This window comes from Papaver somniferum, unplaced genomic scaffold (genome assembly GCF_003573695.1).
Source record: "Papaver somniferum cultivar HN1 unplaced genomic scaffold, ASM357369v1 unplaced-scaffold_7, whole genome shotgun sequence".
In the NCBI taxonomy this organism is placed as follows: Eukaryota; Viridiplantae; Streptophyta; class Magnoliopsida; order Ranunculales; family Papaveraceae; genus Papaver; species Papaver somniferum.
Window position 1 is genome coordinate 1,236,791 of NW_020649859.1, and position 18,329 is coordinate 1,255,119.

The window sequence follows — 18,329 nt, forward strand, 5'->3', positions numbered from 1 at the left end:
CAACAACCAGTTGTTTTCGCAGCCTCTTATCCCTTTTACCTATAGGGCTCATGGTTACGAGACTGCACCCTAAGTGGGGTTTTCTTCAGGCCGAGTGTAGTATAAGCCAAGACTTGTCAAGAATGGCAAGGTACGCTTCAAACGTCCCTGGCACTCTTGACTCAACCATGCACCTCGGCGCCTTGATCAGATCTGCACTCCTTGGGAGAATCCTTATTACCTTAGTCGCCCAACCCAAGTCATATGCTTAAGCTGAGAATCCAAGGTATCTCTCCCGGATGGGCTTCATTGACCCCAAATATCCATGACTCAGGTTCCGAGGGTGGTGTAGCCTTTTCCTGATCCATGCAACAGGTACCCCCTTATATGACGTACTTTAGGTCTTACATTTGCCTCTTGCGAAATTGTATTCGCGAACTAGGGTGTATGCCATAAAGGTTCGCCTCTTTCTCTTTTGTCATTCTTCTCTGATTATTTTCTTTAGAAATACATTATCTCTGCGAGAGTCTCGCAAATCATTATATTGTATCTGAATTTCGCAATTTCAATTTTGTTGTTCAATCAAATGTATTTTTGAGAATTTCACTTATTTGCGAGAGTATCGCAACAACTTAATCATTCATACATTTCTTGTTTTTATTACCTTTGCCATCCTCTGCTTCTTTATTATTTTCTGCTACTGCTTCCTTGGTAGTGGTATGTTCATCATTTTTATTCTGAGCTAGCATTAATTTCACAACATCTCTTCTCCTTTCCTTTCGTTTGTATCCACCATCAACCTATCACTTCTTTGTACATCTTTGATTTTGTGTCGCCAGTTTTCCTTCTTGTTTGCACTTCCTTCACAAGATTATATCTCAGTTTCGTAATATTTCTTTCCTTCGACCTAATCTCCCTTTATGATTCCTACACCATTGGGGTGAGGGAATTTGATACACTGGTGGAAAGTTGAAGCTACACCTAGAATCCCATGTAGCCAAGGTCGACCAATTAACGCATTGTAGGGTGATTCTACATCAACGACACATAATGAGATTTCAGAAGATATTGCTTTTGCACCAACTTATATGAAGAATGTTTCTTTCTTTTTCATCGTATTCACTTTGTGATGTTCTGGTGGTGGTGGTAATGGTTGAGATTGCGGATGCCCTACCAGAAAGTCGTTTAGTTTTCCTTGATCTATCATTCTCAAAATAATTCTTTTTACATTTCTGCAATCGTTTGTGGTATGTCCATGAAAATGATGATAAGAACAAGATTCATGACTTCTGTGGTTTGGAGGTGGTTCCGTTCCCATGTTCCACGGTGTTGGTATATTTTACATCAAGATTATAGCTTCACATATCTTCTCCACACTTGTATTAGAGGTGGCATCTTGATTTCTTCCCATATTACCTTGTGACTTCCTTGTCCTTTATTATAGTTTTGCCTTTGACCTCCATAAGTTTCTTGCGGTTGATCGAGCCTTTGAATCTTGTTATTTCCTTCACGATTTTAGAAATTTCTTTTTCTTTCATACTCTTCTTGATCTCGGCTCCCCATAGATTTCTGCTGATTTTTACTTGTCACTTTCTCTTGTTGTACTTGCGAAGTATTCGCCACTGTGTTTATTAGCTTGGGTAATAAGCTTGCATTCGCTATTTGTGAGCTGGTTGTCGAAACTGGATATGATTCCATTTCATTTTGCCTTTCCTCTAGAGAAATGTATTCTTCTTGAAGTTCTCGCAATTCAGTCATTGTAATCTTATTCTTGACTCTGAAAATTTGGACATACAATAGGTTTGTTGCAAACATAGCATTTATAAATGATAATATGAGATATCTCTCATCTACACGTCCAGCCATTTCTCTACACATAGTTCTCCATCTTTTAGTCAAGTGTTTAAAACTTTCGCCAACTCTTTGTTTTAATCCAAACACATCTTCTATACCAGGTCGTGAGGAATTATTACTTATATATGCCCCCAAGAATGTAGTCTGCAAATGATTGAAGGAGGTTATTGTATTCTTTGGTAAACCTTCAAACCATTTTAACGCTTCTCCTGTTAAGCTGGATGCAAAATATTTGCACAATACCGTATCATGATTTTCCCATTGTAACATGCACCTTACATAGGCTTTAATGTGCTGAATTGCACAAGTTGTTCCATCAAAAATGTTGGTTAATGCGGGCAAATTTCATTTCGGTGGTATTCCTCCTAATTGTACTTCCCTTGTAAATGGAGTTTTCGCAGCTTCTTCTATTGCTTCATCCAATTGTCTTCTACCTACTTCTCCTCTGTTATTTAGCATTCCTCTCATTTCTTCTAATTCTTTCAAGATTTGTTTATTTACACCTGAATCTTGATCCATTGGTCTCTTTAATTTTGCTTCTCTTCTTCTGCGTTCACGTCTATCTTTCCTCGCGAAATTTTGCATCTCTTCTTCATTGTCCTCATCTCGTCTTCTTCCTTTAGGTCGATACTTAACACGCCTATACCTAACATCTGACCTCTACTTTTTTGGTACGATTCTCTTCCTCATCTCTACGATTACCGAGGTGCCACGTGTGTAAGCTTCATAAAATTCCTTTGCTTCGTTCGTATCCCATGGAGAGTGCCCGTGATCTCCCGAAGGGGGAGGGTCGAAAGATAGTTGCTTCCAAAACGGATCAATAACCTCAATAGGTATCACTTCTTCATACTTCACAAGTATATGACGACACGGAAGCCCCAATGAGGACATGTCGGGACAAATACACACATCACCCGGTTTTCCGTAATTTTTCTCATATTTCATTTGTCTCATCATATGTTTTATTTCCCAATGAGAGACGTTGAATTCTATTCCTTGGAGCAACTCACGATAACGAAGAAATTGTGTCATCCTTTCCATTGAGCTTTTATCAAAATCCACCTTGATCCTATTGATATCATCCTTAAAGTATTGCTCCGTTGCCTCGGTGACCGTAACCACATTGCCTTGACCGGACTGGATGTGATCTTTAAATCTCCCATGAGAGGACTCCGCTGCACTAGTTGCTTCAGTCTTGAAGTGTCTATACCGGTTTGTCCATGCACGCACAAATTTTTCCTTGAAGTTATCCAACCATTGAGTCCGACAATACCAGACGGCAGTCGGATAAACTTCATTCCAATCGGCAATAAACTTCTCCAATCTCTTTTCGTACATAACCTCGGTAAGAGACCAATAAACTTTCTCCCAATCTCTTAGAAATTCCAACCACTTTTTATGATTTTCCGCATGTTCTTTGTCCACTCTCTCCTTTATCTTGCCTCTCTCATCTTATTCTTCTTCGGGGGATAGTTTGTTCTTTCGAACATCTTCCTCTAGTTGAACAATCATTCTCTTCTTAATATTCTCCTTAGTGGGTTCAAACAAGGCATGACAAGTTTTTATGATATTTTGACGTATATGATATGTACATAGGAAATTTTGTGCGTCCGGGAAGACGTCGGATATTGCTTTCATTAATGCATCATCTTGATCGGTTACGATCACCCTCGAAAGTTTATTTTCTCGAAAGAATAATTTCAATTGTCGTAATGCCCAATGATAATTATAGTCCCTCTCGTTTTTCATTAAACACCAAGCCAATGTGAATGTTACCTTGTTCGAAGTTTGCCCCACGATGTTTAACAACGGCATATTGTATTTGTTTATCTTGTAGGTACAATCCATCATAAGAACACCACAACATGTATTTGCCACTTGTGAAAGCAAAGGATGTGAAATGAATATTTGAAGGGGCTTCTCGTCCGTCCCTCTTTTAATGATACGCGTGTAGTTGTAATCCCAAGCCATCTTCTCAAATTCTTGCATAACGGACCTCCCTTCCCATTCCACCCTTCTAATAGTTGCTTGTGCGCTATAAATTTTATGTAGAGAATACACGTTGGACTCATCCTTTTCCTTGAAGCCTCTAAGAATTTGTCTCGGTTTGATAAGTGCTTTGGTCAATCTCTTTACATCCTCGAACTCATGACGTTTCAGCTTCGCAACTAGGGAGTGACCAACAAAATCTTTCGGATCCCGGTGGTTATGACAGCTACACAAAACCTCACAATCTCAATTGTTCATGTCATTTAAATGGAAAACAAGCTTAAACAGGAAATCATTCTTCCTCATACGAGTCTTGTATACCCTATTAGTCTTCTTTGGATATACATAATCCTTTCTATTGTGGCTATTTTTCTCCTTGTATTTCCCACTTCTCTCGCAAGCCATCTCAAAACGCCTCTTTGAACGTTCGGTATTCCTCACCAACACACACATGTTCTTAAGAGCCGTCTCTTTAGCCCAAGCGATTGCTTCATTTCGATCTATTATTCCCTACATATGATCAATTTCACATTCATTAGAAGGTTCATTACTAGCAATCCATTAGTAAAGTATTCTTTGGTCACATACCTGAGGTATTTTATAGTATTCTGACGTATCCTGATAAAGCGGCTTTGCATTTGTTGGATCAATATATGTCACCACCTAAAGATCGAATGAAAATTAGTTCCAAACGAAATTAAAACACTATGCCGGAAACAAGTACCGGCATGCTCGACCAATGTTCCGGCATTGTCGAACTTATCCAAAACTGAAGACCAAATTTGAAACATATTCCGAAATACATTATTCATTAGACAGCAATGCCGGAAAACATGGTGCCGGCACTGTCGTAATTTATTGTCCCAAGCCGGTACACGCTACCGGCATTCCAATTAATTGATATGTAATGCCGGTATTTAGCTCTGGAAAACATTTATTCCTGTATGTTTTTTTGTAGGTACCGGCATTGTAAATTTGAAACTCAACAACGCCGGTTCCACTGCCGGCATTCTCGAAATTGATGGTACCACAGTTTCCGGCGTTGATGGTTATTAATTTTCCATGCCGGTTTTTGGGTTTACATGGAAATGTTCCTGTATGTTTTTCGTGCAGTTCCGGCATGGTAACCTATCAATGAACCCATGCCGGTTTAATATTTCGTAGTATATTTCTTGGTAGGTAAAAAAGTTAACTTCGTACCGGCATAGTTTTTTGGTAGAATACTATGCCGGATCACTATTCAAATTTGGGGATATCACTTTACCGGCATGGTCGTAGTATGAATACCATGCCGGTAACGCGTCTGCCAGTATGGTATTCATACTACGATCATGACGGCACCGAGGTTTTACAGTTGAAAAAATGGCGGGTTTAAAGAAAAAAATCGATTTTTCAACCTCCTAGCATCTTTACCTGTGTATTGGGGATGCTTGCATGTTGTGCAAGTTTACTTTCTTGTGTAGCTTCTTCGAAAAAACTCTCCATACTCGTCAAAATCATCATTCAAGGGTGTTGGCTTAACAAAGAGTTGCAGTTGAGAGTTGTTGTCGTTAGCTCCTTGTTGTAGTAGAGCTAAAGATTCAGCAGCTGCAATTCTCTCCCCACAATCATCTTCCATTTTCACAAAAAAAAATTCCACTCAAAAATATTTTTCCCTCCTTCTACTCTCACTTCACTCATCCAAATTCAAATAAAACACACACTAACCATTTATCAAAAATCTTAAGATTTTACTAATTATTATTAATCACTAATCCTGATTAGTGAGGGGTACATTAGGTAATACGTAAAATACTTAGATAAGGGGTGACCCCAAATTGATATCTGGAACCATTTTTTGTCCTTTTCTTATATCCCCAATTAATGGTTCTTTATAATCGGGATTTTAGGGTTACAATTCGTACTAACAGATAATGAAATAAAATCATAAAATTGTAAATTCCAATTAAATTATGAAGCTAAATAACAATGCACCGAATCCTGTTTTCGCAACGTAGGTGATCACAATGCAACTTAGACCGGGATTGATCAACAAGGGCTAGCACTTCCGCATACACGATCAAACCGTTCTAACCAAAATCTCCTAAGCTTTCTTCTCTAACTTTCTAGGCTTAATCAGAATTTTTCTCTCCCAAAACTCTAAAAAGGACACCCTATTTATAGCTTTCTTCCATTAACAATTACCCAAGGATTGAAATGACCTAAATCGGATGGCTCATATTAAAAACCTAAATTCTCTACCCATTTAAATCATTATTATTTCCAATTAATAAAAATCCTCAAAAATCATTTTAATTTCCTTAACTAAAATAGCCAAAATATCATTTAATCCAAGATCTTATTAAACTGGAATGACTTGCGAACAAGACTAAGCTAAAGTGTCGACAGTCTTGCTCATGTAGTTAACGGGGAACGTCCAACTTTGGACTTGTGCTAGTCACGGATATCCTAAAATGGACATGAACTTGGTGGACTTAGTGGTGGACTTAATTAGTGAATACTCGGTTATCATTCCTTGGACTTATTGGTGTACGTCCATAGTGGACTTCATCACTAATGTGAGCTGGTTTATGGATTATCATTTTGGCTCAAGTGTTCCACCTAGTAGACGTAAAAATGTTTATCCTTCACCTTAACTGTGGGCCCATAAATGGTATTTGCCTATACCGTATTTCGTGGAAGTACGCCTACAAACTACGTACGAAATTCGGGTGTCTACAATTGCCCCTTTTTGGCAGAGGTTTGCGTGCAACCGAATGGCAAAGCCAAACGCCCTATTTCGTACTGTCCCTCAAAAACTATTGAAATTCCCTTGAGTTTGTCCGGCGTGACACTATTGAGTTCACCCGGAACATCTCTAAGTATTTAATTTTACGCATACATATACATCCTCATGACTAATTAATTAAGTCAAGAAGTTCGTAATTGTTGCGTTGCAAAAATAAAGAAACACTTACTTACCTTTTACAAATATTTTCTCTTGCAGCCGCAAATTTTTGTGGTTTTTCAATCATTTACTTTCTTCGAGCGGGAGGTCATTCCTCCTTTAAAGCGCAAAGTTTCCCGCGAAGACTTACAGATTGATATTGTAGATTGAGTCTTACCAATCAAAAGATCTAAGAATCAATGAGTTGTAGGTTATGCTTCACACAAGAGGAAAATGATTAGTAGTACGTGCCTTTATAGAAAATAATCCTAGAAAAAAAAGAAAATCCTAAAAAGAAATACAATAAAATACAACTAATTGTATGAAATTATTGCCTTAGTCAATCTAAACAGTTTAATTTCTGTTACTATTATTTTTTAATGTTTACCTAGATTTTTCCTCATCGGCTTCCACACAACTAGAGGTTTTAATTTTTTTTATTATTATTTTATTATTTTTTAATTTTTTGAAAATACTATAAAATTGAATACAATAATACCTGATTATGATACATAGGAGCTCAACTTTCTGATTTACCGTGTAGGGAGGGAGAACACTGGTATTACGCCGCACCGTCGAAATTTCAAGAGTCAATCTGACCACTTCCAACGATCCCCAACTGTTTGATGTTTTTGCCCAAAAATTCCCGAGTACATATATGCTGGCTTATCTTCTTCTTCCCTTGTTTCTTCATGCGGCTTACCACTCTTTTCTAACTCCTTCAATTATTGACCATTTCTCCTCGATGCTTCTTATTCTTATTCGATTTCTTCAAATGCTGACCAATTTTTTCAAGTGGCTGTTTGTTAACTACACACTTTTTTTTTTGTTTTTTTCATTTTTTTTACTACTCAAATCTACTCGTTTGGACGTCCGTTGCTCATATAACTTTAGGAAATTACACACATGACTAATGATGACATACAAATGGACTGACATATCTCTCTCTAAGACTAAAAGACTTTCATCACACCAAACAAAGTAATAAAAGACTGAAATGTTCTAATGACATGGGCCCAATATGATGATGGCGGTGCCCTTTTTAACTGAAAATAATAATTTTGTTTTTTCTTTTTTTGACGAAGGCTTAACATAATGACGACTTTGCCCCTATTTTTTTTGACTGACTGACTGAAGGGGACAAACATAACGACGACTATGTCCCTACTTATGACACTATGAGACAGAGTTATTGGACTCCTAAAAATTCTCCTTAAATTGTATGAGCATTCGCCGCCCTTAGATTATTTGAGCACTTACCTTAGGTGTAGTATTGCTTCAGTTGGTCGACATTTGTGAGCTTCGGCTCTTCTCGTCCGTCCAGATCAGTTAACCGGACTGCGGATCCTGGGTAGATGCTTTTGATGACGTATGGACCCTCCCAATTAGGCTTGAACTTTCTTCTTGGGTCAGAATGTTTTATAGGTCTGACTTCTTTAAGCACTAAATCTCCTTCCTTTAAGCCTCGCGGATGAACCTTCTTGTTGAAACTTCTTGCTATCCTTTCTTGGTAAGCCTGTGCATGACATGCGGTATGTATACGTTTTTCGTCGATCAAATTTAGTTGTTGTACCTTCGACTCTATCCATTCATCTTCAGGTATCGTGCCTTCTTTTATTACTCGTAAGGTGGGAATTTCAACTTCAACGGGCAAAACTGCTTCTATACCATAAACCAAAGAGTACGGAGTCATACCGGTGGGTGTGCATATCGAGGTACGATAGGCCCATAATGCATAAGGTAACTTCTCATTCCAATATTTGTATGTTTCTGTCATCTTCTTCAAGATTCTTCCTAATGTCTTATTTGCAGCTTCCACAACACCACCATTGGTTTGCGACCTATAAACGGTTGAGTTCCTTAGCTGTATTTTGTACTTTGCACACTCCCTTTTTACCTCCTTGCTAACAAAGTTGGACCCATTATCTGATATAATCTCATTTGGAAATCCGTAACGACATATAATGCTGTTTGTAAGGAATTTAACAGTTTGATTCCCTGTAGGATTCTTGAAGGATATTGCCTCAACCCACTTTGTAAAATAATCAATTGCCACTATTACATATTCATGTCCATTTGATGCGGAAGGATTCAATTTCCCAATTACATCAATGCCCCAGACAGAAAAAGGCTATGGTGATGTAAGAGGGTGCAACTCGGTCGGTGGAAAATGTAATAAATTGGCATGTATTTGGCATTTATGGCATCTTTTCACGTACTTGAAACAATCTGACTCCATCGTTGTCCAATAATATCCCATTCGAAGAATTTTGCTTGATAACATGTGTTCGTTCATATATGGGCCGCATATTCCTTCATGTACCTCATTGAGAAGGCGTCAAGCTTCATCCCCATCTATACACCTCAAAAAAATACCATCATAAGATCTTTTTATAAAGAACTCCTCCTAGGATGATAAATTGAAAGTACATGCGTTGTATGTAACAACGCTCTTTTCTATTCAACCCGTCTGGCATCGTCTGATCCTCCAAGTAATTCTTGATATCATGGTACCATGGATCTCCATCGGGTGTTTCTAATTCGATCTCAACAACATAACAGTAAGATGGTTTCTCTCTTCGTGCCACCTCGATGGGTTTGCCTTTGGAATCTCCTGGGATCGGGATTAGTGATGCTAAAGCAGCTAATGCATTTGCAAACTGATTCTTGTCTCTATAAAGATGATGAAAAGTAATGTAATCAAATTTCTCCACCAGCTTCATGAGGCATTCATGGTATGGAACTAGCTTTTCTTCCTTGATATTCCAGAATTTCTGTGTTTGGTTGACAATCAACAAGGAATCTCCATATACCTCCAACTTCTTGACTGATAACTCTAAGGAAGCTCTCAAGCCAACAATGCATGCTTCATATTCAGCCATGTTGTTAGTACAGTTAAAATTCAATCAAATAGAAATCGGAATGCGTACCTCATCAGGAGATATCAATATTGCCTCTGCTCCTTTACCAACTGGGTTCATTCCTCCATCAAAATACATCTTCCACAATTCACCTTCTTCTTCTTGTTCAGCAACAAGGATATGTTCGTCAGGAAATTCTGTTATGAGTGTCTCACAATTTGGAATAGGTTGTGCTGCTAAGTGATATGCTATTGCTCTTCCCTTTATTGACTTTTGTGTCACATAAGTGGTGTCAAATTCTTCTAGCAACAACTTCCACCTGGCCGTTCTCCCTGAGATCATTGGCTTTTTAAATAGATATTTAAGTGGGTTCATCCTTGATAACAACTGCACCGAATGAGATAACATGTAATGTCTAAGACGTTGAGTAGCCCAGACAAGGGAAAGGCATGTTTTCTATAATGTTGAGTATTTTGATTCATATCCAGACAATGTCTTGCTGATATAGTAAATCGCATGCTCTTTCTTACCATCTTCATCATATTGTCCTAAAACTGCCCCCATTGATGAGTCAGTTACTGATAAATACAATAATAAAGGTTTCCCAGGGACCAGAGGGACCAACACAGGTGGATTGGACAAATACTTCTTTATCTGATCAAACGCCTCTTGACACTCTTCATTCCACTCCTTAGACGAGTTCTTTCTTAGCAATTTAAAGATTGGTGCGCAAACCGGAGTTAGTTGCACGATGAATCGACTGATATATTGAATTCTTCATAGAAAACCTCGCACTTCCTTCTCGTTCTTGGGGGGAGGCATATTGATGATTGCATTCGCTTTCTATGGATCAATTTCTATTCCTCTATTGCTGACAATGAACCCTAGTAGCTTTCCTGATATTACCCCAAATGTACATTTATTGGGATTAAGCCTCAACTTGTACTTCCTGAGCCGGTCAAACAACTTTTGTAGGTCTGATGGATGATCTTCTCTTCTTTCGGACTTGGCAATCATATCGTCTACATACACCTCCAACTCCTTGTGCATCATGTCATGAAAAAGAGTAGTCATTGCACATTGATATGTAGCTCCAACATTTTTAAGACCGAAAGGAATTACCACATAGCAAAACGTCCCCCAAGGTGTAATAAAAGATGTCTTCTCCCTATCTTCTTCTGCCATTTTTATCTGATTATATCCTGAGAACCCGTCCATCAATGATAGTAATCCATGCCCTACAACATTGTCAACAAGGATGTCAATATGAGGGAGGGTAAAGTCGTCTTTTGGACTTTCCTTGTTAAGATTTCTGTAGTCGATGCACATTCGGACTTTTTCATCCTTCTTTGGGACCGGTACTATGTTCGCCAGCCATTCTGGATAATTTGTAACCATCAAAAACCCAGCTTCATATTTCTTGATCACTTCGTCATGTACCTTCAAAGACCACTCTGGTCGGAGCCTACGCAACTTCTGCTTGACAGGTCTCATTCCGAGGATGATAGGTAAGTGATGTACTACCATGTCTGTGTCTAACCCTGGCATATCTTCATACGACCATGCAAATATATCTTTGTACTGCGTTAGTAACTCGATCATCGTCCTCCTTTCTTCCGAAGACAAAGTAGTACTGATCTTCACCAGCTGGGGCTGATTTTCCATGTTCAGATTGACCGACTCTACTTCTTCAACTGGATCCAACTTGTCTTCCAAGTGATCTAATGACTTGAGGATCTCATGAGGTTCGTCCTCTTCGATCATTTCCTCGTCATTGGGAGTCGGTTCATCAGTATCATCGTGCTCCTTGTCCAAGTCAAATATTTTGTTTCCAAAATTAATTTGATCTCCTGAAATATTTTTAGAAAGAACACAATTCTCTGGTTTACCAACCAGGTAAGTTTTTTCAACATGAACATTTGAAGGGCATTCCTGACCCTCCATTAATCGAATTGAATTGACTGGATTAAAACATGGTATTTCAGTGAAAGTCTTACCTGAGTCCCCTTTTATAGTGCTTACCTCATGTTCTTATACAAAGAGATCAGCTGACCCGTCTGTTATATCCGCAATATCAACCTCATGTTTTCCTAGAGACCCGGTAATGGCCGCGAGAGTCAACTTCTTTGTCTCGACTTTTATCGTGGCTTCATATTCGGTGAACTTGGTATCCAATATCATTTGGAGTTGTTTGCACAACCAGGTAAATGCCCAGTGTCGTTATTCATTTAAGATTCCATGGTCATGTTTCTGCTTTCAAGGAAACAAAAATATATATGGTAACACAAGGGGTGCTTATGCCTCGGATTTTGTGAAACAATGAATGCAATTTACAATGAATGCACGTGCATGCATGTTCAACTAATTCTTGGGTAAGTTTGGGCTACCTTAGCAAAATATACCTCAGACGTAGTTAGACTAGTCTTCTTTGGTACTGGGCTAAGTCTTGTGGTGGTTCAGCTGGTAACTCCCATAAGGCGAAAGGCACGGGTTCAGCTTACTAGCCACTTGTTTTCCTAAGAATCAGACGTCTGACGATGCAAAAATGCAAATGTGCAAATGGGTGTGTGTACGTGTGTGTGTGCAAATACCGAGTAGTGTAAAATTAAAACCCTAAAATATCAATTACGTTTCAAGTTAGATTCTCAAGTCCCCAGTGAAGTCGCCACTGTAGATACCGTCGAAATCCGTTAAGATCTCTAAATATCCGAAATTGGAATCACGTGGAAAATTATTAATAAGGGAAGTCGCCACCCAACTTAGGGAGTTGGGACCCAAAAGTAACACTGGTCCAAAACAGAGAAAAAGTCCGGAAATCAAGATACGGGCTAGGAAGGTGTGAGGCACCTAACCCGTCCAATCCGAAAATTGACTTCTACTTTATAATCTGGATTTTAGGGTTACAATTCGTACTAAGAAATAATGAAATAAAATCATAAAATTGTAAATTCCAATTAAATTATGAAGCTAAATAACAATGCATTGAATCCTGTTTTCGCAACGTAGGTGATCACAATGCAACTTAGACCGGGATTGATCAACAAGGGATAGCACTTCCGCGTAAACGATCGTATCTAAGCTTATCCAATGCAAACCGTTCTAACCAAAATCTCCTAAGCTTTCTTCTCTAACTTTCTAGGCTTAATCAGAATTTTTCTCTCCCAAAACTCTAAAAACGACACCCTATTTATAGCTTTCTTCCATTAACAATTACCTTAGGATTGAAATGACCTAAATCCGATGGCTCATATTAAAAACCTAAATTCTCTACCCATTTAAATCATTATTATTTCCAATTAATAAAAATCCTCAAAAATCATTTTAATTTCCTTATCTAAAATAGCCAAAATATCATTTAATCCAAAATCTTATTAAAATGGAATGACTTGCCAACAAGACTAAGCTAAAGTGTCGACATTCTTGCTCATGTAGTTAACGGGGAACGTCCAACTTTGGACTTGTGCTAGTCAGGGATATCCTAAAATGGACATGAACTTGGTGTACTTAGTGGTGGACTTAATTAGTGAATACTCGGTTATCATTCCTTGGACTTATTGGTGTACGTCCATAGTGGACTTCATCACTAATCTGAGCTGGTTTATGGATTATCATTTTGGCTCAAGTGTTCCACCTAGTAGACGTAAAAATATTTATCCTTCACCTTAACTGTGGGCCCATAAATGGTATTTTCCTAGACCGTATTTCGCGGAAGTACGCCTACAAACTACGTACGAAATTGGGGTGTCTACACAGTTCTTTGAGGTTCTCCTTTTATACACTTTCAAGAGTACCAAGGTTGATTTAGGTTTAAGCTAAGATAGATTTTGAACCAAGTAATCAATAATCACCTTTAGATGAAAAATTTGACTTGAGATTATCATAACATAATATACACTCTGGTTAGGATGAACCGTAACCGAATTGTGTATAATGACATGTTCATGAAGGTTAGCCGAAACTAGCCAATTGAATAATAAGCTTAATCATTTTCATATAACATTTTAAGACTTTTCTTGCATCACACATATGATCAAATATGTCTAGATAGTGTTTTTAGAGAGTTATTCAAATGCCGATTATCTCATAGAAATAATATTGATGCATATGAAAATATTCGATGGGATAAGTACGTATACCGGGTACGTATACTATACCTGTTCATGAATATTCTTGTCATAGTATGTATACCGAGTATGTGCACCCTTAAGACAAAAACGAGTTCAGGAACTCAAAAATCTTTTATGGTATGCGTACCTTATTTGGTTTTGAAACCAAGAGATATTTTCCGGTTTGCATGCTAGGTATACGTACCTTTACTAGTTCATGAGTTTACAGCCTTTTTATGGTATGGATACCAGGTATGCGTACCAAAAAGTCGATGCCGAACTATAGTTTCGCTGGTACATTTGCTGGGTACATTAATTGGTGCTCCGGACTTATAACAGTTCTCCCAGTATGTGAATTGGTATACATGATGTCCTGTATCCATATTAACAATATTTATATATCTCTCTAATAATCGACTAGAAACATTCCCGAATAACATCAATGACACATATCACTGTTCCTAGTTATTTTCAAATGATTAAATCTTGAATCATAATTAGGTCATAAGCAGTAAATTACTTTTCACCAACTTCATCAAGTATGAACAAATGTTCTTAAGCTTTGCATATTTCGATAATGATATTCAAGATAAACTTGACTCGAAATTTCTGTCATGCATGTATGTCTAATTTAGTCATGCGACAATGTCTCAAATATAGAAAGATGAAAACTTGAGATATAGGTGGTTAAATCTTTACTTAACTTTGTTGAAGAAATTCTCCAGAGATCTTGTTGATCTTCACCTTCGAACGGTAAAACACAGTGATATCCGATTCTGAACTACACACTTCTATCCTAAATTCGAGACTGACTAAATGTGGACTAGAAATTAAGATATGGTTTTGACAACTAAATTTGACAACAAGCTTGAGATAGCAACACTTGTGAGTTCGACCGATCAATGCTCTAACACTTTGTTTCTCTCTATACCCTTCCCAAATTTTGTTTCTCTTTATTTATTTTCATGACTAGAAATCATATCAATTGTATCACCCAACAAATGAAGGTAGATTATATTGATTAATAACCAATTGAAAGTAAGGGTTATATCTCACTTTAAAAATCTATTTTCATTGGTATTAAAGATTGGAAATTCACCTTGGCTGGTAAACTTTATGCTCAGGGTATTGTAACACGGCAGGAGGCAGAAATGGTTGTTAAGTTTATTTGGCCTAATCTTTGAAGAAATAATCAGTGGTATGTTCAAATCAAAACCCTTGATCCTAACATCTTTTCAATCAAATTTAATAATGTTGATGATAAAAATGCAATTCTATATGGTGGTGCCTGGAATTTCAATGGATATTTAATATGGATTACTAACCTTGCTCCTACTCCCATCACTGTCATATATCAAGTTAGTTTTTGTATTACTCGACATCATTTTTTTTTGTCGAAGGAAACAAACATTTTATTGATATTAATCCTCACCAAAGATGAGACGTTGCATAATACAATTTGGTGGTTCATTATGAACCCACCATCTTTTTGCGAAGTTTGAGATTGCACTTTGAGCTAAATTATGTAAAATTGAGTTTGCATCTCTAGGAAAAGCTGTAAAAGAGACTTCACATAATGCTTTGACGCGATCTCTAATCGAGGGAATGATTGATCGAATACACCAAGGTATAGAATCCGTACTTCCTGCAATAGAATTTGGTATGTCAGTAGCATCGCCTTCCACTATAATCTTTGTGACCTGTAATTTACTAGCTAATTGGAGACCAAAACTATAAGCTTTTGCCTCAGCAACCGTAGAAGAAGGAGTTCCAAAACAAATAGACCCGCAGCCTATGTGATGGCCAAATGAATCCTTAGCCACAGATACAACACCACCCTTCCCATTTTTAAATGCAGCATCAACATTAACTTTGATTACAAGAGGAGGGGGACATTCCAAAACAATATTGGTAGCGCTAACAATACAAATATTATTGCAGTAGTTTAGCGCCCGATGAAGATCAAAAACCTTAAAGTCTTGTAAATCTCTATTCATACATAGTTGAACTGATATAATGTTGAAAATCAACTCATTCCTAGCCTTCCATATATTCCATAGAATGCAAGTTCCAATATTTAACATTATCCCATGATCTTGGTTACAATAACCGGTTTTGAATCAAATGCATGGAGGACATACTAGTTTGGATGTTTATGAAAATTGGGCTTGACTGGAATACCGTGGTTGCAAACTGACATTTGAAGAATAAATGCAAGATTAATTCTTCTTCACCATTAAAAAATGGACAACTGTTTTGTACCTGATTATTAAACTTCTGCAGATTGTTGTAGACAACCAGAACTTCAAGTAAGATTTTCCACACAAAAATGTAAATTTTTGGCTGAGTCTTCATGTTTTTCCAGAATTTCTTCCACGGAATTTGGGTAATGCATTTGTTACCACTAATCAATATGTTAGAGCTAGATATATTGTGAATGATACTTGGAAATATCCTCCTTTGGATGTTTTGAAAATTAATATTGATGTCTCTTTCTGTTAGAGCACTGCTCGATTGGTTGAACTCGCATGCGTTGCTATCTCAAGCATGTTTGTCAATATTAGTGATCTAAACTATAAGTCTTGATTTCTAGTATACTTATAGATGTCTCAGACTAGGACATAGATTCTGTAATTGAGCCTTAGACTTCACTCCGTTCATCATTTGAAGACGAAGAACTACTAAGGAGAGTTTATGGAACTTCATCGACAAGAGTTATGTGGAGACTGAAACTCATCTATCACTTGGAAAGTATATTTCCACTCTATCTCCTATATTGAGACATAAGTCGTATTACGATATAGTTTTCTATTATACACATTTGAGATTTCGAGCTGAGTTTTACTCGCTTACATATTTCTCGGAATATGTGTTGGAAAGCTTTCGCTTCGACCAAGTTCATCTTATATTCTTAACGCAAGTCAAAAGATGATCATGTGAAAATTTCCGAGTAACATCTTACATGGTTTGTGTGATACAATCATTTGGTATAGACTTGGAATGTTCCGTTATGATTATTTCAATAACTTGAAAATTGCTTTGATGCTAATAGTGTGTGAAAACAGCTATTGTCATCCTCTAAGAAAGTTTCAATGATTGAAATAAGAGTTTATAACACTTAACCATTATTGGATATATCATGTTGTGTACCCTTGCACATATGTAATCCATGTCCGGGAACCATAGTATGTGTACCCGTACGCGTACCTATTGGCTTGAGAAATCCGGGAACCTAAGTATGTGTACCCGTTCGCGTACTGACGTAAGGTTCATGTCCGAATATTTCTGCTAAAATTGGAACTTCGCGTACCCGTTTGCGTACTGGCGAAAACCAATTTTGGTCCGGGTATGTCAAGTATGCGCACCCGTTTGCATACTTGAAGGTTAAAGTCCTAAAATCGGTTATGTTCATGAACTTAAGCATTTATATAATAAGGAATGCAATTTTTGCAAACCGTGGCTATAATGTTCATGTTGATTCGAGTGAATCAAACCGATTTTGCTTCAATTGTGTTCTTGTATAATTCTATGAGAATATAGCGATTGAACAACTCTTTAACTAGTTTCATTTGAGTCATTTGAACTAGTTATAGTTAAGATGAATAAGGTTCATATGAGAGTAACCATATGGATAACTTCGTTTAACTGTTGTTGATCCAACATGGTGTACACGTTTAGGTACGGTTACATAAACCTAAATGAGGGTACATTTCATTTGTGTGTAACAATCTTAGTTCGATCTAACGGTTGAAAGATATTAGCTTGGTTGAATCAGGTTTTTCATCTAACGGTGGATATTGAATGCTTTGTTACTAAGGTAACTTGGATTGCAAATCCTGATTTGAAAACTATATAAAGGAGAACTCTAGCAACTGGGAAACCTAATCCCCACACTACTGTGTGTTACTAGTTGAATAACTAGAGTCGATTCTCCTTTAACCTTAGGTTTCTCTCGAGACCCTATAGGTTAACGACTTGAAGACTTCATTGGGATTGTGAAGCCAAACCCAACTATTTTCTCTGTAGTTGTGTGATCTGATCTAGCATCTTCTATCGTGTTGATTACATTTGGAATAATTGGCTTGAGATTAATATCTCTGATAGGAAAGATAAAATGTAATCACAAACACCTTCGTCTCATCGTTTTTGATTCCACAATATCTTGTTTCGCTAGTCGATTAAGATTATTGTGAGGTGATTGACAATACTAGGTTGTTATTCGGGAATATAAGACCAGTGTATCAATTGGTTCCTGTTCACCTTGATTTATCAAAAGACGGAACAAAAACTCTTGGGTATTTCTGTGGGAGACAGATTTATTCTTCTATAGACTTTTCTGTGTGAGACATATTTGTTTATCAAGTCTTCGACTTTGGGTCGTAGTAACTCTTAGTTGTGGGTGAGATCACCTAAGGGAATCAAGTGCGTAGTATCCTGCTGGGATCAGAGACGTAAGGAACACAACTGTACCTTGAATCAGTGTGAGATTGATTAGGGTTCAACTACAGTCCAGTCCGAAGTTCATTGGTAGTAGGCTACTGTCTGTAGCTACTTAATACAGTGTGGTGCTCAAAGCTGGACTAGGTCCCGGGGTTTTTCTGCATTTGCGGTTTT

At 37.5% G+C, this 18,329-nt stretch overlaps 1 protein-coding gene across 1 annotated transcript; it reads right to left on the bottom strand.

Moving 5' to 3' along the window:
* Positions 1-15,136: 15,136 nt before the first annotated feature.
* On the bottom strand, positions 15,137-15,799 carry LOC113343906. Its single transcript, XM_026587998.1, has one exon. It carries the CDS (start codon positions 15,797-15,799, stop codon positions 15,137-15,139), a length of 663 nt encoding a protein of 220 aa, XP_026443783.1.
* Positions 15,800-18,329: the final 2,530 nt, after the last annotated feature.